Source organism: Lacerta agilis, chromosome 4 (genome assembly GCF_009819535.1).
Source record: "Lacerta agilis isolate rLacAgi1 chromosome 4, rLacAgi1.pri, whole genome shotgun sequence".
NCBI lineage: Eukaryota > Metazoa > Chordata > Lepidosauria > Squamata > Lacertidae > Lacerta > Lacerta agilis.
The window spans coordinates 89,844,396-89,870,665 of NC_046315.1; the positions used below are offsets into that span (position 1 = coordinate 89,844,396).

Genomic DNA, 26,270 nt, shown 5'->3' on the forward strand with positions numbered 1-26,270 from the left:
ATTGAACTCAATGGAACTTACTTCGGAGTAGACATATATATGAGCAGGGATTTTTTTCAGCCAGAACTTGTGGAAACTCAGTTCTGGCACCTCTCAGGTGGGCGCCATCTTGCAATTGCTAAGAAAATGAGGAAGGTATTGAAGGTGAGTTCCAGCACCCTTTTTCCCCTAGAAAAATAACACTGTATATGAGTTTTCTTAACTCTTCTCTGTCCTACTAGTTCTTTGCTGAAAATGCTCATCAACTTTGGTCAGGTATAACCTTTCCTTTCACCATCTGAGAATGCAAGTAAACCAGCGGTGTGTCTATGCGTGTATTGGGGGGGCAGCCTTGCTTGCTTTTAACAATTCTTCTGTATCTTTAGCGGTTCTTATTTTTTGTCATAGACTGGTTGGGTACAGAGGAGTAACCAGCTGGGGAACCCCCAAGGGAAGACGGCTCAGAGCCTGGGGAGTGCTGGTGGGACAATGATGAGTGGTCAGAGAGGGAGACGACTGGGAAGAAGAGGTGTCAGAAGCTTAAGGGGTAACAGGGCTTAGTGAGCTGGGAGAGTCTGTGAAAGAGAGAAGTCAGGAAGCAGAAGCATAGGCTGAAGCAAGCGAGAGGTGGAAAATCAAGAGGCAGAGATGAGTCAGGCTAGTGAAGAGTCACAGGTATCTCCCAACACTCCACTCCCAACACTCCACTTACCTTCCCGCCGCAGCAGTACCTATTTATCTACTTGCACTTTGACGTGCTTTCGAACTGCTAGGTTGGCAGGAGCTGGGGCAGAGCAACGGGAGCTCACTCCGTTGCAGGGATTCGAACTGCCGACCTTCCGATCGGCAAGCCCAAGAGGCTCAGTGATTTAGACCACAGCACCACCCATGTCCTGAGAGAGGAGGAGACATAGATGGCTGTGGGGAGGAGGGGACTTTTAGTCTCGGCAACTGATTTCATAGAGTAAGACCTAAAGGGAATGAGCTGCTGTGCTCATTAGGCCTGAAATTCTGTCCAGTCTGTGAAGATCGTGTTTCGCTAATAAAGAGTTATCTCCAGTTTTGAACTGTGTGGATATACTGACTGGCTGGCTCTGTGACATTTTTATGTCAGCCGCCTTGAGGGGGAAAGGCAGGGTATAACAACAACAACAACAACAACAACAACAACAACAACAACAACAACAACAACAACAACAACAACAACAACAACAGTTTTATTATTTATACCCCACTCATTATTATTATTATTATTATTATTATTATTATTATTATTATTGATTTGCAGAGGTTTTGAGCACTGCCTTTTTCTTCCTGCTGATTCCCCTCTATGATTACTCTGCTCCTCTCCACTGTAGGTGTGTTTAGGACTGCAGTCTATGTATTCCTTGCATTGGCACTGGGGCTTGGGTCTGATTGGGAAGTGGAAATTGAGCTCAAAAGTCAAAGAAAGGTTTTGGAGGGTCCTATCTTGGCACATTCCTATATTTTGCACACACCATCCAGTTAAACAACACAAAACTCTTGGAAGAATTCCATGTTTTCGATTAATTTTGCTAGACTTTAACAAAATCACAAAACAGCTTTGTTCAGAGAAGGGAGCTTGTGTGGTCCAGTTTGTTGAGCTGGGATGCACGATGACTTCATGTTGAAAAGACAAGTAACTCGCACTTCATCACATCTCTCCTTCTGTGAAAACTAAATGTATGCCAGGTTTGGCCAGTCCAGGCCTTTTGGTATACTCCATTTCTCCCTAACCCTATAATTTGCAGGATTAAAGAGTATAATGTTCTCCCCTTGTCTCTTTCTGTTTCTTCCATATACAAAGCATACTAACAGTTTCACGGTAACGTAATTGATTGACTGCAAGGGATATCTGTAAGCAAAGCATAGCAAGGCTGGCTTTCTGAAAATGTTTGCTGCTTGTTTAAATTGCCTGTTAAATCCTTAAATACACTTAAGCAGCTTGAAAACGTATTTAATACAGGTATATTCACAGTCAAGCCATCTGTTCTGTGCTGCATGGTATTACTTTATGCATAACATTGTATTTAAATGGAGGAAAAAATGTAAGTTACTGTAGAAAATGTTTTTGGTCCTGGTCCAATCCATTTCTTCAGCTAATTGTTCTGACCTATTGCATCTTAAAATGCAAGTTGTATAGGCACAGCCCAATTAGCAACAATAGGCACGTGAAGTTTGTATATATTGTTTGCTATGCCCGTGTGTGTGTTTGTGTGTGTGTGTGAGTATCACAAGTTCTCAACGTATTTAAATGCTTTTCCAAAATGCTTGATTCGGCTCCTGAGAACCTCGAATGGAAGGAAGTCTGTTGAAGGCCTCCTCTTTCCCACTCCCTGTGTTCTCCCAAAACCCACTAGAATTGGGCGTCATGGGGAACGGGGGGGGGGGGCAGAGGGGAAGCAGGCAAAATTGGGCAAAAAAGCTTTGCAAAAGTTTCCTTCCATTCATGGTCCTCACAATCCTACCCTCTGTGTTACTGCTTCTTCCCAAACATTTTTAAGGTAGGGCCTACAGTGGTACCTCAGTTTTCAAACGTCTTCATTGACGAACGTTTCGGTTTCAAACACCGTAAGCCTGGGAGTAAATGCGTCCGTTTTCGAACACGCCTCGGAAGTCTGTATTTTTCTCAATTTTCTCTACTAAATTTGCAGACCGCCCTTTGCACCTCAGTTTTCGAATGTTTCAGAACCTCGAATGGTCTTCTGGAACGGATTACCTTCGAAAACCGAGGTACCACTGTAATGGTAAGAGAGATTCGTTTAAAGCACCAACAACTACCGGTAGCTTGAACCCAAGTACTTAATGCAGCATCCATATTCACCAGCCGGGGAGGGAGGTTTGAGAGAGGAGGGTAGTTTGAGAGGATGCCAATCTATCCCACGGTCCAAATTCATCACCCATGTGCTTGCCTATGTCCCCTCCACCGGGCCCTGGGACAAAGCTTCACCTGTCTTTAATATCTTGGCAAGAATTCAGGAAAGGTTCTCTAACAATTCAGGCCTGCGGACAAACTCAGCCACATGCATAGAGGTTATACAGAGCCCATATTCACAAGCTGTCTTTTCCTTGGCCAGCTGCACCCACGCACCCTGAAACCATGTCACTTCAAGGGGCAGAGAAGGGTTTGAAGTGGCCCAACAGAAAGCGGGTGTAAATGAAAAAGAAAAACCAATCTGGAACAACAGGCATGACGACCCTAATCTGTTTATACTGGCAGAGGAACAAATAAGGCTGTCATCCGTATTTAATTTATGAAACTAGAAATGGGTGCTTGTGGTTTTATTTTGGGAAGGGAAAAAAAAGGGCTGCGGTGATCAATTGTCCGACAGCCTTCACAAACAAAACATTTTCTGCAGTACCCTTGGTTCCACAGCCCAATGCACAACTCAGTATGGTTTGAGAACACCGTTCAAGTAGTTTCACGGTGGAACGAGTTACTCTTTTCAGCTGAATTTAGTAAGTGTCACATGTTCTCTGGGACTTTTAGGGCCCAATTTCCAGATCTGTGCCAAAAAAATGGAAGCACCTGGAGACGGACTTTCGTTTTTGATGCTTTGTCACTAAAGGAGCAATCCTGCAGAGAAGGATCCTCTGGGATGGATCCTGGCTCAGCTCCCTCATCCTTGGCTCATCCAGAGATCTACCGATGTATCTTCCCAGATGCCAAACCCAGTAGATCTTAAGCTTAAATACACCCTGGATCCTAAACCCGTTCAGCTTGGTCCCATGACCTGACAGCCTGGTGTAATTCAAAGTCAGCAAAAATGGATAGCGTTCTTCAAACACTATTTCAAAGGTTTGCTTTCCCTCTGCTGGGTTTAGGCCAGCTAAGTCAGCGATGGTTTCAGGCAGGCTGGGTGTGTGTTTTTTTTAGGTGTGTGTGTGTGGGGGGGTAATATTGCTTCCTTCCTTTAGGCTCACCTGGTGCCATCATTACATATCTGTAGGCACCAGGTGAAAATATTCCTTTTTACCCAGGCCTTCGGTCATTAAATAATCTATGGCCTCTTAAATGTGTGTGTATTATGTTTCTATTACTATGCTGCGTAATTACGTTCCTAATGTTTTACAACACCCTAAGATCTTTGGATAAAGGGTGACCTATAATTTGAATTACTCTTATTATTAATGATGATTATAATAATTATAGATCCTGGTGTCAGGGATCAGTCCTGGATTTACAGAATCCATCCCTGTTTCTAATCTGATCCCGGAATGTTCCACTTTTCCTTAGGACATCCCTATTTTCATCAGATAAATGTTAGAAAGTCGAGTTATCCTACCCCCCCCCCCCAGCCAAGTAGATAAGTAACTACACAACCTGTAGAAGACACCTGAAGGCACCCCTGTATAGGGAAGTTTTAAAAAAAAATAATTTAATGGTTTATTATGTTCTATATATGTTGGACGGCACCCAGAGGGGCTGGAGCAACCCAGTCAGAGGTTGTTGTTGTTCAGTCGTTCAGTCGTGTCCGACTCTTCGTGAGGAGGTATAAAGAGTAAAATTCAGTCAGAGGTATAAAGAGTAAAATTATTATTATGGAATAAGACATCCCTATTTTCATCAGAGAAATTTTCGAGGCTTTGTAATTACACAATCATCATAATAGACAGACGGCCAACCCTATCTGGAATGACAGACCTCTCCTCAGCGATGGCAGCAGGAGGAGAGTACTGGCAGCCGCGCTGAGGCGAGGCGTCGCGCCCCTCCCGCCTCAGCCTTCCTCCCGGGGCCCCGTCGCCCTGGCCAGACCGGCCGCGAGGGCTCGCCGCCCGGGGTGGGGCGTGGAGCGGCCGACTCCTCCCTCGCCGCCGGGAGGATGCTGCCGCCCGGCTGGGGAGCTCGGCCGGGGCGCTCAGTCGCTCCGTGCGCTCTGTCGAGGCTGCGAGGAAGGGCCGTGCGCTCTCGCCTCCCGCTCCGAGAGCGCAACGCTCCATCTTCTCCTCCTTCCCCGCCATGGCCAACTCGTCGGCCGAGATCCTCGCTTTCCTGCTGGTCATCTCGGGCTGGGTGCTGGTGTCGTCCACGCTGCCCACGGACTACTGGAAAGTGTCCACCATCGACGGCACTGTCATCACCACGGCCACCTTCTGGGCTAACCTGTGGAAGACGTGCGTGACCGACTCCACCGGCGTCTCCAACTGCAAGGATTTCCCTTCCATGCTGGCGCTGGACGGTGCGCAAGTACCTCTTCTTCTTGCCTATCCGCCGCCTTCCTTGGAAGCAGATGGGTCTCCTCGGAGATCCGGGAGGGCGAGAGGGAGGAGGAGAAGAAGGAAAGGGTTCTTTTTTTTTGTAGGAACAGCTCCTCGCGCTTCCCGACGGCCACGGTGGAGGCTCTTTGCGCGCCCCTGGACCTTCTCTGCTCCTCTTACTTGGGAGTAAGCCCCGTTGGATCCAGCGGGACTTACTTCAGAGTAAACACGCCTCTAGAAAGGTCCAGCTGCAAAGAAATGTACGAGGAGGCTAGAGACCTGCTTGCCTTCTGATCCATTTTCTAAGATCGTGGAATGGGAATATAAACATTTTCACATAATTTTTTTAAAGGAATTCTGAAACTGTACAGTTTCCCTCCCACTGTTTTTGATTTTTTGTGTGTGTGTTTGTCTCCATCTTAAAATTATATAAAGTCTGTATTTCAGCTGATGATAATAAGAAAAGGGGGTTTGATGTACAGGTGCGAACATATTTTCCCCAAGTACAGATGGAAACATGTCAACAGTTGTGAATCATTTTCACCATCTCTTTTTTTGCTACTTTGTTTTTGAACTTTACTAGTTGCTACCCAGGAGAATTGCTGTGTGTTTTGTTCTAAATGCTGAAGGGTTTGCTGATTGCTCTATAGGAGACTGTTTGCAGCCACCAAACGTTTTCACTGCTTTTTGGTCTTTTGACAATATTCAAGCTTTTGACAATATTCAAGCTTCTTCCCTTTAAGTCTTCCCTTGACTCCAAAGGCAGACACCTTGGGAACTCACCCATAACAAATTTCAAGAATCCCCTGGTTTCTATCCTGATGAAGGGGAAGAACAAATAGAAATCCCCACTTTCCCGAGCAACATCTGGAATGTAGTGCTTTTTTGAAATATTGCCTTCTCAGCTTATGTAATAGACAAGCCTATAAACTAGTTCCTCAGAAGCTAATATGGGCCGGTTCCTCTAAGACAGTCCCGGATATGATCCTTGCCAGGTAGCTTTGTGCTTACCTCTTTCTCTTTACTGAATATAGAGGTAGGCTGGGAGGAATAAGCAAGGGGTTGGATATCAATAGCTGAAACAGACCTCCTTCACAGGTGCCTTTCTCTTCTTCTGCAACTCCCCCCCCCAAAAAAAAAATCCCAATTTGTTGAAAAGTGACTTATTTATGCCAGGGCATGTAATAGCTCCCTGTTCATCACTTGCCCCCAGGTGCCAAAGATATGCCCAGCATGCATTCGGGCACCTCATCTCCCCATCTCTATGTTGGACCACTTTGGGAAGACACCACTTGCCCCTATGCGTGCTTTGAATGGTGTCCTGCAAGCACCGACTCATCGGGAACAAGGGCTAGGTAGATTTGAGCCCTGCATTTCAGTCAGACCTATCTGGACACTCCGTCAGGGATGGACTTTAGTAATCTTTCATAATGTGGCCCCATGTGTAAGGTCAAAATTTGGCACCCCCAAATAGATCTTCTTGGTTCCGGGTCTTCTCAATGTTGCACCTGCTTGGCTCGGCACCCTAAAACTGCTGCTGCTCTGAAGGTGTGCCTGGAGCTGATAGTGGGAAAGAATAGTGCGATCCGGAACTTCTGTATTCCTGCTCCTCTTTCTAAACCGTTTTTAAGCTGCTTTGCTTGTTGTGCAGTGGACGGAATGAAGTGTAATCTGACAAGCCATGTAGCTATTAACTCATACTTGTCTGTGGCCTGCCAGCCAGTTCTCAGTTTTGCCGCTGCTCCTTGCCACCCAAACCGCTTGCTTGCTTGCTTACCTCCCTTCACCAATGAGCAGGATTAACAGCAAGTGGGCTGGTGAAATAGCCAGTGGACAGGTGAGGGATGAGAGGTAGCTGTGGCATCATGGAGAAGGTTGGCCAAGGGGAGGCATCAGTTGGCCCTTCCCCGACTGCCCAGCCTGCGAATAGGAGGAGCTTAAGCAGTTGCCATCACTGCAAGGGGGGGGCAGGTAAAGCCCCACCCCTGAGAAGTGAAAAGGGCCCTATCCAATGCCCTGCCTGAGGAGACCCCCCCCCACAAAAACTCTGGGTAGTGCGGGTCTATAATACATGGAGTCAATGGAGGGTGTCCTATCTGAGAGATTGATTGATTGATTCTAGTTCTATGCCACTTTTTTTTAATTAAAATAAATCCCAAAGCGGCTTAGAAACAAAAGATAAAAATAACACGATGGAACACCACAAATACAACATAAATCGTATAGACTACCTAACAATGCCCTCTCCCAAACCCCCCCACCCAGTGCTGGTATTAGTTGAAAGGTAGAAAATTTAGCCGTTTAAACACTTCGTTGCAATACCAAAAGAAAAACATGCTGCTAAGTCCTGGTGTAAGGGGGTTGGGGTTGGTTGTGTTGTTTTTCCTCTTTCCATTATAAACACTTGGAGAGTAGCAAGCTGGCTGGTATGTTAATTGTCTCCGTGCTAGGATGGCTATTATTATATTGAATGGTTGCTAAGCTTTTTTAGTGGCTTCATGGGAAATAGTGAAAGGTTACCTAAATAGTGAAGCACAAGTGTTGTTGGAATCAGAAAGCTGTCCTAGAAATCCCTAGATATTAAAATTATTTTATATTCAAGTACTGTACCTGTTTTGCTTATCTTGAGGGAGGTCGGGGACGGCAGTGGTTGGCTGAAAGAGACAGGAAAAATAATGAATGTTATTGGTTTTAAAGCACAGTCCACCCAAAGCCAGCTCTCTTGCTCATTTGACATCAGTGAAAGAAATTGAAGCAAGGGCTTCAACTCTGTAGTTGAAATCAATGGGACTTGAAAGTGCTTGATTTTGGTTTTTGATAATAATAATATTTATAATTTATTATTTATACCCCAGCCACTCTGGGCGGCTCCCAACAGAATTAATAGCACAATAAAAATCAAACATTAAAAACTTCCCTAAACAGGGTTGCCCTCAGTGTCTTCTAAAAGTCAGATAGTTGTTTATTTCCTTGACATCTAATGGGAGGGCATTCCACGGGGCGGGCGCCACTACCAAGAAGGCAAATCTCACAGTGAGGGAACCGCCAGAAGGCCCTCGGAGCTGGACCTCAGTGTCTGGGCTGAACGATGGGGGTGGAGACACTCTTTCAGGTATACTCCTCGGCCAAAGCCATTGAGAGCTTTAAAGGTCAGCACCAACACTTTGAATTGTGCCCGGAAACGTACTGGGAGCCAATGTAGGTCTTTCAGGACCAGTGTTATATGGTCTCGGCAGCCACTCCCAGTCACCAGTCTAGCTGACGCTAGTGGAGATAACTAGTGCATGTACCACTCTGGCAAGACAGACTGTGGGCAGGTAGGGTCTCAGCCTGCCTACCAGATGGAGCTGGTAGACAGCTGCCCTGGACACAGACTTGACCTAGAATCATAGAATCATAGAGTTGGAAGAGACAAGGGCCATCTAGTCCAACCCCCTGCCAAGCAGGAAACCTGTGCCTCCATGGGCAGCTGTGAGTCCAAAATTACTCCCAGGCTGTGCATCAGGTCCTTCAAGGGCACAGTTACCCCATTCAAGACCAGGGAGTCCTCCACACACACCTGCCCCTTGTCCCGCAAAAGCAGTACTTCTGTCTTGTCAGGATTCAACCTCAATCTGATTGTCCCCCTTGGTTTTTTTTCCTCACCTTACCTTTAGCAAAAGATTCCAGAGATCTCTAATGTTTTATTCTATTTTTTAATGGTTATAAAATTATGGCACATGCACACTTACACTTCCATCCTAAAGTTGAAATACCAAACTCTTTAGGCTCAGTTCTGGTTGAATTCCTGTTAGTTGACCCAGAATATTTGCAAATGAAGCCATCTTTCTCCTACAGTTCCTATGCTGACATTCGGGGAATGCAGATATATCAATGGCGATTGACCATGGTACCCAAACAGAGCCTTTAGTGTAAGCATGGGGAACCTGCGTGACCCATTAGATAGTGGGTCCAGCTGTCAAAAAGGTGATTTCTCCATGTGCTAGAGAGGGAAGTGAGGGGCAGATGGGGCTCGTCCACCTGGGAAGGTAGCCCATCTAGGAGAAGGAAAGCTCTGGTCCCAAATCTCCACTGCCTCGCAGGGTAACTTCAGAAGAAGAAAATGCTGAGGAGTAAACCCTGCACAAATCTGCAGTGGAGTCCCTAAGACGGTTGGATGGGGTCTTGTCTGCCTCCTTCCAGCAACTCCTGCAGCCAAGATGGTGCCAAACATATTGTTCTGCTTTCTTTTGGACCACATCAGCTGCCCGGACCTTCAGACACGTTGCCTGTGCCTGCATCCCAGGGTGGCCACTTTCGACACTGCTAATGCAGAGGTTTGAGTTGACTTCACCCCTAGAGGCGCACTCCATTGTCTCTTGAGACAGACGGATGCCAACAACAACAGCCCTCATCCCTGACCTTTGCCATGCTAACTGGGCTTTATGGGAGTTGCAGCCCAACAACATACGGAGGGACACAGGGTCCCCACCCCTGCATTAAAGGCAGTATACATGTAAGTACCAGGGGCCAACAAACTAAAGATAACTATTGCCTTCATTCTCTGCTTGAGCTCCCAGAAGCGCTTGGCTTGCCACCCTCTGTGTTTTGTTTGTTTTAAGAGTGTTCCCCATGCTTCATCCATTTTTCATCCACTGGTGTATACATATCCATCTTTGATTTAAGGCCTCAATTTCTGCTAACATTTTCTTCTTTAAAAAGTCCGCTGCATTAATAGAGCCAATATAATCTAGTGGTTAGAGTGTTAGAGGAGAGGTGGGGTCCATATCATGCTATCTTTGCCATGGCCAAGAGGAATAAATATCACATCCTGTTATTTATTGCATGGTTGAGCAGATGTGATGAGCAGTATCTTCTCCAATGTGCTTTTGGGGTTCTTCCCCTGTTTCTTCTCTCTCCTGATTTCGGATCTCATATAGATGCTTGTCATTATGTATTAGGTAAAGGTAAAGGGACCCCTGACCATTAAGTCCAGTCGCGGACGACTCTGGGGTTGTAGCGCTCATCTCACTTTACTGGCCGAGGGAGCTGGCGTTTGTCCGCAGACAGCTTCCGGGTCATGTGGCCAGCATGACAAAGCTGCTTCTGGCGAACCAGAGCAGCGCATGCAAACGCCCTTTACCTTCCCACCGGAGCGGTACCTATTTATGTACTTGTACTTTGACATGCTTTTGAACTGCTACGTGGGCAGGAGCTGGGACCGAGCAACAGGAGCTCACCCCATTGCGGGGATTCGAACCGCCGACCTTCCAATTGGCAAGCCCTAGGCTCTGTGGTTTAGACCACAGCGCCACCCGCGTCCCTGTCATTATGTATTAGGGCATGTCATTTTCTATCACCTCCTCCCTGACCCTTTACTCTCTCTCTCTTGCTGCCCTCCAAATTACAGGTGTCAGCGATTTAACCTGGGACCTGCCGCTTGCAAACAGTGTGGTCAATCATATAATAATCTTATTCCAGTGTCACTTGTATAGCTCTCATAGTCAGAAACATCTTGTGCATCATTGTTATCCTTCTTTTTCCGTATCGTGGCTGTTCTAGTCACAACACATAAGGTTATATTGCTTCTGAGGCAAACAAAGACCTCAATCTTCCTGGTGTCGGCATATTTTAAAGCTTCTGTTATTCCACTGGAGAGGCATTAAGGCTAAGGAGTCATGCTACAATGCAGGTTTTTATACTGATTGACCCAGAGGTCCCTTCCGTCAACTCCTTTTCTCAGCTTGAAAGGCAAAATATTGATGTCTTCACCTTGTCCTCCGGGTAAATGGATGCACTCAGAGGGAAGCCATAGCTGTGAAACAGAAGCTTTCCTTAAACTTGAGCCCTAAGGGTGAGGAAGGAGCGCTTGAAAGAAGCTCAAAATTTCTTTCATCTTAGGGTTTAGGCGGATCAGATGTGAAGAGAATGAGAGATCCTTTCCTTTGAAGAGTTTTTCAAATAAGAATTTTGACAGGTGCAGGTTGTTGTTTTCCCCCCCCCCCCTCCAGTCTTGCATGGAAACTTGGGGTTTATCATTTGAGTTTTGGTGAATAAGTGTTCGTGAGTGCAGGTGTAGCAGAGGAGAGGGTTGCCATTTCCCCCCCTAACTTCTACTCCTGTGCAGAACAATTCAAGCTGTAAGAAACTGGTGTAAATTGCAGTAGGGTAGATTATGCCGGTCAAGGGCGTAGCAAGGGGGGGCGGGGGGCCCCGGGCAGCGCCCCTGCTGAGGGTGACACTTCGGGCGGTGGCCCCGCCCCCTGGACATTTTTAAAAATTTTATTTTTTAAAGGCTATTTTCGGCGATGCCGGGGTGGAGCCGCAGGGTCGGCCAGCCAGGAGGGGTGTCACCCCCCCTCGCTGGCCGCCCCTGCGGCTCAGCCCCGGCAGCGCCGAAAATGGTCCCCCCCTTCCAGCGGCGGAGCTCGGCATGGAGGCAAGGGGCAGGCCAGCGAGGTGGAGTGCCACCCCCTCCTCGCTGGCCCGCCCCTTGCCTCTTTGCTGAGCTCCGCTGCTGGCTGGCTTGCGGAGCCGGGGCATGGAGAGGGGCGGGCCAGCGAGGACGGACACCCCTCCTCGCTGGCCTGTCCCTCTCCCTGCCCCCACTTGCGCTCCGCCAAGTGAGCCCAGGCGGCAGATTCGGGAGTCTTTGCAGCCCGGGCTCCCGTATAGTTTCACTAATTTTACACATTTCACTAATTTTACAATCATTTTGACATTTGCAAACATGACTTCCTTCCCCCTCTTTCTGCGGTTCCTCAAATTTCTTTTTAATATCTTCTGCATATCCAAATGAATTTAGTTTGCTCATTTATTCATCATCTTTAAATATATACTCTTATGAAACTGCGGGTTATTACAATAATCCTGCCAATGTTCTTATCTGTTTACAATTTATCTGTAAATATTCAATAAACCATTTCCATTCTTTCTTTTTTTTAAAGTTTGTTATCTTGATTTCTTATTGTTCCAGTAAGTTTCGCCATTTCTGCATATTCCATAAGTTTTTGTATCCATTCTTCCTTTGCTGGGACTTCTACTTCTTTCCATTTTGGGGCAAGTAACATTCTTGCCGCTGTAATCACATATAGTGCTTTTTCTGGGGGGGGACAAAGGGGTACACATATCCCTAAACATTTTGTGAATCTAAGTTTGGCCTCATTGAGGGGCAGTATTTCAATATGAGTAGGAAAATGAGAGTACCCCTAAACAGTTTTGTTTTTTGTTTTTTTAGAAACAAAAAACACTGGTCACATACATGAATAAGTTTCTATACATTTTAGGTAGTTCTGTCCCTATAATTCCCAAAAGAAAAGCTTCTGGGGTGTTTTTTTTTTTTTTTAACAAACGTTATTTTAAACATCCTTTTCGTTTCATTATATATCATTTCCCAGTAATGGACAGCTGAGTTTGGGGCAGGCACTGACTGCATTACAAAGTTCCCCATCAGGAACGTCATAGCATGGATGATCGCAGCGGAGTTCCTGTAAATGCCGATCAGCGCTGTGCTGTTGTTTTGTATATTTCCATTTATTTTCAAGAATGATATCTAGGTGCAGAATAATAAAAAGTCTTTAGCAGTGCAGATATTGGTCACATCTGCTACTGCAAAGATTGATGAATGCAATGCATGCGTCAGCTGTGTCGTTTGCTGATCTTTTCGACAGCTGTGAAAAGTCAACAGGCTGTCCTGATCAATAAAAACAGGATTTAAAAAACCCATAATGGTAACTGTGACAGAGTGAAGCACAGAGGTCAGCTATCTGGTAGTTGCAGGAAGCCCATTGGAATTAACTGTGCTATGAAGTTCCCTAAGAGAAACTACAGGGCAGTTGATCACTGCAGGCTTCCTGTTTCCGCCTATCAGCTGATTGGCACTGACAGCAAGCCTCCCTTGAAAAGCAGCACTTCAAGGCCCTTGGTTGATCCTTGGTTGATATGTCCTCCTTCTTCATTTGTTGTTGTTGTTTAGTCGTTTAGTTGTGTCCGACTCTTCGTGACCCCATGGACCAAAGCACTCCAGGCACTCCTGTCTTCCACTGCCTCCCGCAGTTTGGTCAAACTCATGTTGGTAGCTTCGAGAACACTGGTGTCCAGCCATCTCGTCCTCTGTTGTCCCTTTCTCCTTGTGCCCTCCATCTTTCCCAACATCAGGGTCTTTTCTAGGGAGTCTTCTCTTCTCATGAGGTGGCCAAAGTACTGGAGCCTCAGCTTCAGGATCTGTCCTTCCAGTGAGCACTCAGAGCTGATTTCCTTAAGAATGGATAGGTTTGATCTTCTTGCAGTCCATGGTACCCTCAAGAGTCTCCTCCAGCACCATAATTCAAAAGTATCAATTCTTTGGCAATCAGCCTTCATTATGGTCCAGCTCTCACTTCCATACATCACTACTAGGAAGACCATAGCTTTAACTATACAGACCTTTGTTGGCAAGGTGATGTCTCTGCTTTTTAAGATGCTGTCTAGGTTTGTCATTGCTTTTTCCCAAGAAGCAGGCGTCTTTTAATTTCATGACTGCTGTCACCATCTTCATACCTGACATCAAAAAGAGCACCAGGTGTGGGGCTGAGGAAGCTAGTCTTGCAGCGGCCTCCATCTCAGATGTGTTCATTAATTCCCTGTCAATTAAGAGAGGAGTGAATCCATATTGGTCTTTAACCCACTGACTTGCTTTGAATAATGCACTTTAAAAAAAGAAAAGAAAACCAGTTTCTCTCCTTAACTGTTGTGGGCTGATGCAGCGAAATCACTGTTTGCTCCTGTGCTTTGTAAAAACACGTGCCTCCGAGTATTTTTTTGATATGCAGCAGCCTTGTCTCCTTTCTCAAAATCAGTAACGGTATTGACGCTTGTATGCTGGAAATACAAGAAGAGTTGTTTTATCCAATGTGACGATCGATGATCACCCTCAGAGCAGCTGTTCCTTAAATTTCTTTCCCCATGAACCATTTTGAAATTCCTCGTCGTCTTTGGGGATGGCTTAGTAATTTTTCTGCCCGTTGTAGCAATTGTGATGCAATGTGCTAGAAACTGTATGATTTTCAATTGTGCTTTTATTCCTTCTTTTCCTTCTTGTATATTGCGTTTGATGGCATCACAACAAAAATACAATTAAAAACCAGTATTGAATGTGGATATACTGGGGTCCTCAGACCATGTTGACCTGCTTTATAGAAAGAGCAAGGTGACAACAAAAGATACCCAGATCCCTTTCTAATCTGTTTGCCCTTTTGAACTGCAGTGGTATTTGGGTTTTGGTGGCTGTCATAGCTCAGAATTGGCTATTATTTCGGGTGGCTGTTAAGGAATGCTTTTTTGCCCTTTGGCTCTTAAACAAAAAAGGTCTCAAGGTTGGCAGCCGGCAGCCGTGAACTCAGTTCTGCTTTAGACAACTTTCTAGAAAGCATATGTCCGTTTGTTATCCTTTCACTTAGGGGCATAGGAAGAAAACGTCTTTTAAAAGTTCTGCAACTCTTTATTTTTCAGAGAGTGACTACCTACTTACTGCATGTGATAAGCAATGGCAACCACATGGTACTCAAATAGCAAACGAGTGAATAGCGTTTTTAAAATAGCTATTTCACAAATGTTCAAGTGGCTCGTCAAAGTTGGTTCTTGGCTCCTAGTCCTAGCTTCGTCTGCATTTTTTCCCCATTTGCAAATATGTATGTTGCTATTTTGTACAACTGTGGGTGGTTTTCTGACAATATTCCGGCTTTCGGCTCTTTCTTGCTGCTTATTTTATATTGTGGGGCTTTATTTTAGCTGCTGTTATTGCACACCACTTTTTGTGCATTTATGGTGGGAAAGCATGGAAATAGCCTGTTTATTTCCCAATCCTATATTAAGAATTTGGAATCAAGATTGCTTCAGAATGTTAGGAAAAGTGACAGAGTGAGGATAATAAGTCGGCTTATCATACATCATGAAAATTCTTGGCATGTCCTGGTTTTTGGGTGTAAAAATGGCATGGGGGGGTCATTTTGCCAAATCGACAAAATGTCAACCCAAATATATGGCAAAAGCTTAAAATCGCCCAAAAGAGCTCAACAACTTTCCTGTGGGTGTCAGTAAAATTTTACTTTTTTAAATATGGCAACCCTAATATTAAGTAAAGTGCAATGGTTGGTTCTGATGTAACACTTAACTATGGTTTAGGGTTACACGAATTACTCTTGGACCTGTACTCTCTCCTCTCACCTGCTACACTTGCTGAAATTCCCTCTTTTACACAAGAATTGATGGTGCAGGAGTCCTGGTATGCTTTTAATCTAGCCTCCCCACTGCTGTGACAAGGAGCTGATCAGAAGCAGTGACTTCCATTTTCAGTTTATTCTGCTTTGTCCTTATATCTGAACTGGGACAAGCTGTGGTTTGCTTCAACTGTGGTTTGTTTGAACGAGTGAGCTTAAAAACCATGGTTTGTGATCCGGGCTTGTTTGTATAAACCATTGCTAAAGCTTACTGTAGTTCCTGCTTCAGACAATATGACAAACTACAATTAGTTTTAAAAGAAACCAGAAACTTCCAGTCTGTTGCCCTCAGCCATGCCAGGGGGTTTAGGGGAGGTTGGGAAGCAGACAAACTATGGCTTAGCATCATGGCCACATGAAGTGACCGCTAAGAGCCCATTTTATATCTTCTGCATATCCAAATTCATTTCACTTGCTCACTTAATTAGCTGCTGTAAATATATACTCCTGTGAAACTGCCTTGAAGGGTACCTCTGCCACAATGTTCCTATATGCTTCCTACTTTGCACTTGCCTTTTGACATGCCCGGAAACTAATCCCTTTAGGAACAATTGCATTTGCCTGATCCTGCCTTGGGGAGTTAGGACTGGATGACCATTTTACTCATTATTATCCTGCCACTCTGTGAATTTGTGTTGGTTCAATGAGCTGATCACACATTTGCTTTCTCTACCCCGCCCCACTACCCGTCTCCCTAACAAAACATGTGCTGGCCTTTGACCAGCAAATAGCAGCCATGTTGTTTTTAGCAGACGCTAATTATTTGGGTTGGGGTGAATGTTTACCGCTTTGCCTAGGAGATTTAGCCATAAATTAGACGGGAAAGGACCTCTGGGTAAATACCTTCATGCTTCATCACCCTTAATGTGTTAATTAGCTACTAACGGTGCCAATAAATTGGACCTGTCGAGAAATAATGGCTTCCTTGGCTAGTTTGAATCTACAGGTGTAGCTGAAGAATGTAACCCACAAAGTATCTACAGAAGAAGAGAGCTGGGCAAGGGCACAAAGGGAAGACTGTTGGAATAAAAACCCACATTTAGTAACATTAAACCAAGTCTGCACACCCATGTGAGGCTTTCACCAAGCTGAATCTGAATCCAGCTCAGGAGGAGCATTTGGTGGTCCTCCAGGTTTAATGCCCTTCTTTCTTTCTTTTGCAGTTTCATATAGGCAGCAAAAATAGGGAGAATGAGATCTGTCACAGGGTATGCTGCAGCCAAGCTGCACTGCGTGCCTGCATTGGAATTTGAAATCATGCCTATGTATTTATGGTTGATGGAAGGTCAGAGGTCTGCTTAAAGGCAATTTCAAGCTCGGATTGGGCTGTCGGTCTGAAACCCTTAATGATTACACATAGCGTTATGTTTAAAGCGCGACGGAGGATTTGCTCAAATGTCCATTTTCCACAACGGTAATATAATTGGGAATCTGTGGTCCGTCTCCTTTAATTCTCTCTACATTTTTTGTGTTAAATTGAGCCTGCTCCTGTGCCTTTGGCTGAATCCAGGGTACAAATATTAAACAGGTGAAGCTTTTCCTGTTCTAGAGATCTAGAAACTTTGGGGGAAGCTTCCCTAGCAAACTTTTTGGGTGTCTGGCCAAAATTCCCTACATCTAAAGGCAATCACAATTCATTCTTGTTTCATGTGCTTCCTGCTCCGAACCCAAATCATTTTTCTCTCCTCTACAGAGATTATCTTATGACCAGTTAAGAAAGTCTTCCTTTTCCTTCTAGCAAAAGTCTTTATGACCACCCACCCATTCCGCACTAAGAAGGCGTCGTTTGAAAGCCCTTGTCATAGGCAATGTCACAGTTGCTTTTAAATTTAGCAAAAGTTTCCCCTGGACCTTGTACTATAGAAGCAATCCCCTCCCCCCAATTGTCCCTACCATCATGATGTGCAGGGTTAAAGTTCCTTGTTGAAAAATACAAGGCAAATTGCTGATTGGTCGCCATAACAGTGGATGATCCCTTTGTTACGACAAGGTTTCTCTGCGTCATTTCTGTGGATGTCGGCAATTATGACATCTGCTGAAGACAGGCAGAGCTAGCAAACAGAGGAAAAGAGGAAGAAAGTGCGTCGAGAGACTCTTGGATATTTAAGACTATTTACGCAAAATTATGTTCTTGCACTGCTTTAAATTTTATGGCAACAGTTGAGGGGAAATGGTTTTATGCAGGCATCCAGCCATGCAACATGCTGCTAAGCAAATGTGGGAATTGTTGAAACTCGTAGTTGCCACAGCCCTACTACTTCTGGCATGAGGTACTTGGTGTGATCCGCAGCACATCATTGTCAGGCTGCTGCCAGCGACTTCCGGCCAGTTGCCCAGGAATGTACAAAGGCAAGGAAATGTTTGCATTTTATTCAGTATTTACAGAGAGAGGCTATAGAACCCAGCCTCTTGGATAATGGCATTTCCCCAAGTGCATCTCCACCCTCCATCTCTCCCACTTCATCATTGGTGCTGCGATGTCTTTGAGTTCTTTGATCTCCTACTTTCAAGGCTCGCCAGGTTCTGGGAGGGGGGTCTGGAATGCTTTCTAAAGACACTGTGTCCATCAGCTGTTGCTCCCCTGGTGCTTCCTCCTCCTTCTCTCCATTATTTCCCAACTTTCCTCATCTGCCTCTGAGCTGCGACCTCCCTCAAACCCCTGTTGTAATTCTAAACTGTCTCCCTCTTTCTCCTCCTTGGAAGGGTCAAGCTGGGGAGGTGGTCTCCACCATTCCTCCTCTCCCCAGTCCCTGACAATCATACTGCTTGAGACTGGAGCAAATCAGTTGCCAGGACTGAAAGTCCCTACCTCCTCAGGGCTTTTCCCAAGCAATCAGAGACTGTACCTGTGTGTAGCCAATCACTCCTCTCCTCCCTTTTCATGCCTCTTCTGGTTCTGGGAGACCAGGCAGGAGGGGAGCTTGTTGCAGTAGGAGGGAATCATAGAATTGTAGAGTTGGAAGGGACCCTGAGGATCGTCTAGTCCAGCCAACCCCTTGCAATGCAGGAATATGCAGATGTCCCATACGGGGATCGTACCTGCAACCCTGGCATTATCAGCACCTTGCTCTAAGCAACTGAGCTATCCAGAGATACTTGTGACTTTTCACCAGCCTGACTCATCTCTGCCTCTTAGGCTCCCTCACCCCACTCTCCTGCTCCAGCTTCTGCCTCTGATTCTTGACTGTTCTTTGCCACAGACTCACCCAGCCCTCTAATCCCTGTTACCTTTTCAGCTTCCGACACCTCCTCTACCCAGTCTTCTCCCTCTTTTCCTTCTGACCACTCGTCGTTGTCCCACCTCCTCTGCCCAGGCTCTGAGCCTTTTTCCCTCAGTGGTTTCCACACTGGTTCCTCCCGCCATTCCTCTGTGTCCAACCAGTCCATGGCCAATGGATTATTTCTTTAGAAAGATCTGCAGACCACTTATTCACATTGATCTCAAAGCAGCGTGCATCGTAAGGAGCCCGATTAACGCAAGCACAATTATAATTTTGGGTAGTAAGCTGGACAATGACCTGTTGCAGACACAACGTCCCTGCTCTCCTAACAATAGTTAGGAGACTAAGAACACGTTGAGGGGTCAAATGCTTCCCCCCATCTTCCTCCTGCCCTGTGCAAAGTCCTTCTGTGTGGTTTGCTTCTGGGGCTGCCATATTTGGAAGAGCAGAAAAGAGGACACATTGGCCCACTTCAACTTTTAAACACTCCTACTATACGTAGGCTATAGAAACTGTGATATATTGCTAGTAGCGAGGGGTGGGAGCATGACACATGGGGCTTTTAAAATTGTTTTTATTTTTTAAAAAATGTATTGGGTTACTGTAAACAAAAACAAAACAAAAAACCCAGACATTTTGCCAAATTTTAAAAATCTGCCCAGACAGAAATTTTAATCCTGAAAAAGAGGACATGTCCTGGAAAAAGAGGACATACGGCAACCGTATCGAGGTGCCGGCCATAGTTAATATAGTGCAGCTGTAGAAGAAAACCATGGTTAAGGCTGACAAGGGAAGGGGAAGGGATTTGCATGTGAGGGATTAAGAAGGATGGAGCATATTTGATAATAATGTTTATTAGTTTTCAATTACAGTCCAATAATAGCCACATTATAACAATGCCAAATTATAATACAATTACTAATACCAATCATTAAGGATCTGGTGACTTCTGTTTCAGTGTATCTGAAGAAGTGTGCATGCACACGAAAGCTCATACCAGGAACAAACTCAGTTGGTCTCTAAGGTGCTACTGGAAAGAATTTTTGATTTTGTTTTGACTATGGCAGACCAACACGGCTACCCACCTGTAACTGGAACCAATCATTAAGATACCAAATTATATAATTTAGGTCCCCCCCCCCCGGCGTGCTAGAATTGATGGTTTGATGATTTTATTTCTGTGTTCCAAATTTTAATCTTAGTTTCATTTACACTCGTCAAGATAACAATCCCTTATACAACAGCTGCAATATTAACAACTTCCATTCGTACTGACAAATTAAATGACTTATAAAGCTACAGGTGAGGCAGTCAAACTATATCCTTATTCTTCCAGTTTGCGGCAATTATTCTGTCCACGGTGTTTCTACCTGTCCTTGTAAAATGTTATGTCTTAAGAAGAAGAAGAGTTTGGATTTGATATCCCGCTTTTCACTACCCGAAGGAGTCCCAAAGCGGCTAACATTCTCCTTTCCCTTCCTCCCCCACAACAAACACTCGGTGAGGTGAGTGGGGCTGAGAGACTTCAAAGAAGTGTGACTAGCCCAAGGTCACCCAGCATGTGGCTGCATGTGGAGGAGTGGAGACACGAACCCGGTTCCCCAGATTACGAGTCTACCGCTCTTAACCACTACACCACACTGGCTCTCTTTTCTTACCTTTCCCCAGTTGTTGCTGTTCTCCGTCATGCCTTGGGCAGAGCTGGTATCCCATTGTTGTTTCAGAAATTCTCCATTGCTCTGTCTCATGCTTCTTTGCAACTTTAACAGCAGCTGCAAAAATCACACTGTCCCAATAAATAACCCGTTTCCGCCCTTTTCCCTCTCAGCCTGGAAACACCAGCCTCTGGGGTTAGGAAGATCGGGAGTGTTTCATTTGCACTGGAATTATGGAAGTTGAAACTGCTGCCTAATACCAGTTTTTACCATTATATTTTTCAGGTTACATCCAAGCCTGTCGAGGACTCATGATTGCCGCTGTCTGCCTTGGGTTCTTTGGCTCCATCTTTGCACTGGTTGGGATGAAGTGTACGAAAATCGGAGGTTCGGACCAGACGAAAGCTAAAATTGCCTGTTTAGCTGGCCTTGTTTTCATACTGTGCGGTAAATATGAAATTACAAATGCTCTGTGTTTTACACCAAGTGGATGTAAAACTGTTCTTAATTTCATCATCGTCATCCAGTTACTAAACATCTGGTACTAACTAAACATCTGGTTCTCCACCTGCTGCTTCTTTTAGGGCTCTGTGCTATGGCTGGTTGCTCCCTGTATGCAAATCGAATCACGTCGGAATTCTTCGATCCCACATATATTGCCCAAAAGTAAGTCGGAGGGACGGGTGTGCATTGGGACTTTTCGAAGATATGTAGGTGGGTTGCAATTGTTTCCTTCATTTCTACGATATGCTTTAATTTACATATGCAAAATGCAGGCAGAAATGTCCCATCAAAAGTAGCATGACTGTACAGGGTGGTCCAATACAGGTGTAATCGGAGGTAAGCCCCACTGAGTTAAGTGAGGCTTACTCCCTGGTAAGTGGGTTCAGGAGCGCAGGTAGATTTTCCTGCACGTGGCTTTTCAGATTCGCCAGTTTTCTCAAATTTGAGAAAAGAGGCAGCCCCTTCTTTTTGCATCTTGCTTCTTTCCTTAGCCTGTCATTTGCTTCCGTCTGCCACCGGCCATGCAACCTCTTTGCTGGAGAAGATGGTGGATGACAAGTCCAGAAAAGGAAAAAAAAAAAAACAGGTGAGAGAAAGGCTGCTTTCTCTTCTGCTGCTCAAGGATGTTTTAAAGGTGTGTGTGCACATTTTACGTGCTACAACATAAAAGATTGCTGGATAAATGCCCCAGATATGAATGATTACAAGCCATCAAATCAGTCCTGACAGATTTTTTTTTATTAAAAGAAATGATAGGCATGTGACTCATGTAATAATAAGTCCTTTAATAATCCAAATAATTTATTTATCTTGGAACATCCATACTCTGCCTGTCAAAGCGAAAGCGAAATGAGCGCCGCAACCCCATAGTCGCCTTGACCGGACTTAACTGTCCAGGGTTCCTTTTTCTGCCTGTCAATTGAAGATCTTGTGGCGGGTTACAAAATCTGAAGGCAGCCCTGTTTCGGGAAGTTTTTAATATTTGATGTTTTATCGTGTTTTTAATATTCTATTGGGAGCTGCCCGGAGAGGCTGGGATTCGCAAACTCAGGGGATTCGGGCATATGGAACAGGGTCTGATCTTTCAGGTCAGGGAAGGCCTATATACCGTATTTTCCGCTCCATAGGGCGCACCTCGTTTTTAGAGGAGGAAACAAGAAAAAAAATATTTTTCTGGTTTTCCTCCTCTAAAAGCCCTGTTTTTTTGAGAATCAGCTAAAAGTTTTGCAGGTTTTTTTTGCAAAGGGAAGAGCCCTGTTTTTTTTTGAGGATCAGCTAAAAGTTTTGCAGCTTTTTTGCAAAGGGGGAAAAGCAAAGAGGAAAAGCCCCGTTTTATGGGGTTCAACTCACATTTCCGAAAAATCTTAAGGAAAGGGAGCCATTTCTACTGTTTCCAGACAGATAATCAGCCAGTCACATGTGGCTGGGGAAACAAACAACCTCCCTCTGCAGCAGCCTGGGCAAGGGGGCAGGGCCAAAAGGGAGCCTGGACTCTTATCTCTCTCCTGATTTCTTGCTGATCAGCTGCTGAGCGGGGTCCTTTCAACACCCCTTTTTCTCTTTGTAAAATAAAAAGCACGATCTGGTTTTGGCTCTTGGGCAATTCAGCTCCAGGGACCACCATTCGCTCCATAAGAGGCACAGATATTACCCCTTACTTTTTAGGAGGAAAAAAGTGTGTCTTATGGAGCGAAAAATACAGTAAATTATCCCCCTAGTTTTCAGATGTTGCAACAAATGCCTCACTGCAACTGAATCTCCTGGCCTGGAACTGAGTCTGCTGATCCAAATATACTGAAGGTTTTTCTTAGAAACACAAAAATGCAAGGTTTGACGTACACAAACAGCACCAATGAGATGTATCATCATAATCCTCATTGTTGTAGTTAAATTGTATTATTGAATGTAGCATAGTGGTATCTCGGAAGTTGAATGGAATCCGTTCCGGAAATCCGTTTGACTTCCAAAACGTTTGGAAACCAAGGAAACTCCTGCAGCTAATTGGAACCCATGGAACCCGCATTGGACATTCGGGTTCCAAAGAACATTCGCAAACCAGAACACTCGCTTCTGGGTTTGCAGCATTTGGGAGCCAAAATATTGGAGTCGCAAGGTGTTCAACTTCCAAGGTACGACTGTATGTTTCAGCGGGTAATACTTATTTCTGTGTTGAATAAGTAGTAGATCAATTACTGCATGGGCCCGTAACTCACTTACCTGCTTTAGGACACCCACAGTAAATATTTAGGATTACCATGGTTTTTTTTATTGGCCTTACTCTTGCATCTTACACCATTAACAGCCAGCTTCGCAAACATAAATTTAGCAGGTGGTGCATTTTCCAGAAAATATTTTTCTATGCATCTGGCTCAAAGAAGTGAAAACCAGCTTGCTCAAAACATGGTTACCAGAGGCTAAAGTACAGGGATGAGGAGGCAGCAGTGATTATTTTAATTTGCTACAGCAGGGATTATTAATTATCATTAATAATATTTATTAAATTTGTATACCTCCCTACACCTGCAGGGCGGTTCACATCATTAAAATGCAATATAAAAACATGTAGCCCTCAATATATTGTTTCAGATCTTCCCCAGTTTTCGTCTGTATCGGAATTGTTCTTAAAATGTTATAAAGAGGGATTTTCTCCCATTGTTTTGAGGCTTGTTGTTTGCTACCCTGAGCTCGTTAGGGAGGAAGGGTGGGATATAAATTAAACAGACATTTGCTTGTTAGGGAGTTTTGTAAGCCTACCTTGAAAGCTCAGTGTTTTGCTAACCAAGTCTACTCAGAAGTAAGTCCTATTGAGTTCCATAGGTCTTACTCCCAGGTAAGTGAAGTGTGTGGGGGGGGGCAGCCTAGTCAAAATTCTGACATTCATTTATCTATTATCAGCCTTAACAGGGATTACCTATTTTGCTGCATTTAAGGCTGTAACGAAGTAAATTCCATCTGAATCTATTGGACATGCTTCCATGCCTGTGGCGGTTGCTTGCCAAGGGTGTTTGGAGTCTAGAACTATAACACATGGTGAACGAAAAAGGCAAATATCCAGAACAGCAGAAGTTCTGGTGACTTTTTGTTCTGTTCTGCAGCATGCTGTGTACTGCTCCCTCAAAGTTGTTCAGTGAAAATATATGTTAATATGTTGCACGGCTTTGTTTATCTGTGTCACACCAAAAATACGAAATGAATGAAACCTATTTTCTGATTAAACAATTTACGAAGCAAGAATGTATCGCTTACCTGCAGGTATGAATTAGGAGCAGCTTTGTTCATTGGATGGGCCGGATCAGCACTTTGCATAATTGGCGGCAGCATATTCTGCTTCTCGATTGCCGAAAACAATAAAACTCCAAGGTACAGATCACACCAGCTTTATTGAAATTAATGCATTAGCATATTTCTAATTATTAAACGTGTAAGAAAGTAAGCTATGCAGATCCAGTTTGCATATCTTCCAAAAACAAACTTACTTTTGGGTTTGGGAACAACTGGTTGAAAGGTGGGGGGGGGGATAAAACACCTTTAAGGAAACCCTTCTTTGATATTAGTTGTCTGCATAAGGTTTTAGTGCAGCATGAGATGCCGCGTGGCAGAAGCAGATACCAAAGGCTTCATTTGCATCATGGAGTTGCCTTTAATGTTTCCTCTCTAAAGGGGTATCTCGTGTGTTTTCATCGCTCTTAAGAAGCATAGCGTCCTGTCCTTTGCTACCATACAAAGAACCTGAACTCCTGTCTCTGCCAAAGTCTTTGATGAGTGAATCAGAGCAGCACAGATTGCACAGTGCGGGAGGTATCTAAATTGTACAGATGATACTCAACTTACGCAGGGGTTACGTTCTGGGGATAGCGCATGAAGGCAAAATTGTGCATGATCAAAACACATTGTGTTCAATGGCAGGTGAGATTGCCAAAGTCTTTCTCCCCCAGACTCTCACCCCCTTTTTAATTTATTTTGCCAAGTGTGCAAAGGTGAATGTGCACCAAATAAAAGTGTGTAAGTTGTGAGCTACTTATACAGGCACCTCCCTGTATATACAGGGCAGAGGAAGCCCCAAAGAGACCAGAGGTGCACCAGGGCTTTGTTTAGGCTGCTCACTCGCCCCACCTAACAGCTGACACGTGGGATAGCGCAGCAGCAGCAGCTGCTTTCCCACACGTCCTCCAGTCTCCAGACGGCTCCAGAGCTTCAGATATTTTGGTCTGGATTGAAGAGAGAGCAGGAGAGTGAGAGAGCAAGGGAAAATAGGCATTTAGAGACTTTTCAGAGGGTGCTCCCCACTTTAAGCGATTTCACTTCTGTGTGCGGGGCTCCAGAACATAACCCCCGTGTGGGGAGATGCTATGGACAACTGGCTAACCACAAGCACTTCTTGATTTCACTTCCCTCTTCATGCTATGACTCTCCCCATGGTTATCCAGCACCCTGAGCTCCTCCCATTCCTCCTGAGGATCCTCCCCTCCCCTCCATGACACCTCCATGGGGCTCATGACAATTAGGTTCCATGATTCAAGGACAAGGGCTAATAACTCTGAATCTAGGATATGTTTTAATTCTTTTACAGTAAAGAAAACAACTCTGCAGATATCTTTTCATTTCTCCGGGTGCAGGATGCAAAGCATCCCACAGCTGGATGGCTGTATGTTCCCTGGGTCTAATCATAATGCTTCTCACACAGTTCTGTGGTGACATAAGGAGAGAAGGAGACCTGGAATTCTTTGCTGAAAGTAAAAAAGGAAAATGAATGGGGCTCTTGCTCACTTCAAGAAAGCAGGAGCAATGAAGCCATATTGTGTTTCATGTGGAGGATCGACTCTTTAGGTGACTCTTTAGGAGGACGTTCTGTTTCCCAATTGGCAGGGGCCTGGAACTATGCAATCCAGCTGCGAAGTGGGGACCCAACATCTGCACGATTTCCATTGCACAATCTCCCCTGAAGGCCCCCCCCCAAACACACAAAAGTTGTGCATTCCCAGTGATGACAAACGTGACCTGCAGAGCTGACTAGAAAGAACATTTGCATCTGTGGGTGAAGATAATGCATACGTGTAGGGCAGGGGTCCCCAAACTAAGGCCCGGGGGCCGGATGCGGCCCAATCGCCTTCTAAATCTGGCCCGCGGACAGTCTAGGAATCAGTGTGTTTTTACATGAGTAGAATGTGTGTTTTTATTTAAAATGCATCTCTAGGTTATTTGTGGGGCATAGGAATTCATTCATTTTTTTTGCAAAATATAGTCGTCGTCCCCCCAAGGTCTGAGGGACGGTGGACCGGCCCCCTGATGAAAAAGTTTGCTGACCCCTGATATAGGGATAATACAAGACCATGTGAATGAAGAGCCCTTTGGCACTGGGCATTGGGGATGATAAATGGGCTAGGTCATTTGATAGGGAGGCAACAAGAATTTTTTAATCTTATTGGAAGTTGGTTTATGATTGCCATCGATAAATG

At 44.9% G+C, this 26,270-nt stretch overlaps 1 protein-coding gene across 3 annotated transcripts in view; it reads left to right on the forward strand.

The window, feature by feature from the left end:
• The window catches only part of CLDN10 (claudin 10), a 61,851-nt gene that overhangs the window by 31,252 nt on the left and 4,329 nt on the right, over positions 1-26,270 (forward strand). The window contains exons 1-4 of one of the 3 annotated variants that reach the window (XM_033147889.1): positions 4,828-5,180; positions 20,596-20,757; positions 20,895-20,976; positions 24,067-24,174. In XM_033147889.1, the coding sequence (XP_033003780.1) occupies positions 4,961-5,180; positions 20,596-20,757; positions 20,895-20,976; positions 24,067-24,174 (572 nt within the window). In that variant the 5' untranslated portion in view covers positions 4,828-4,960. Of the gene's footprint in view, positions 1-4,816; positions 5,181-20,595; positions 20,758-20,894; positions 20,977-24,066; positions 24,175-26,270 lie in introns of those variants that run through there. The other 2 variants (XM_033147890.1, XM_033147891.1) reach the window with 2 other exon arrangements.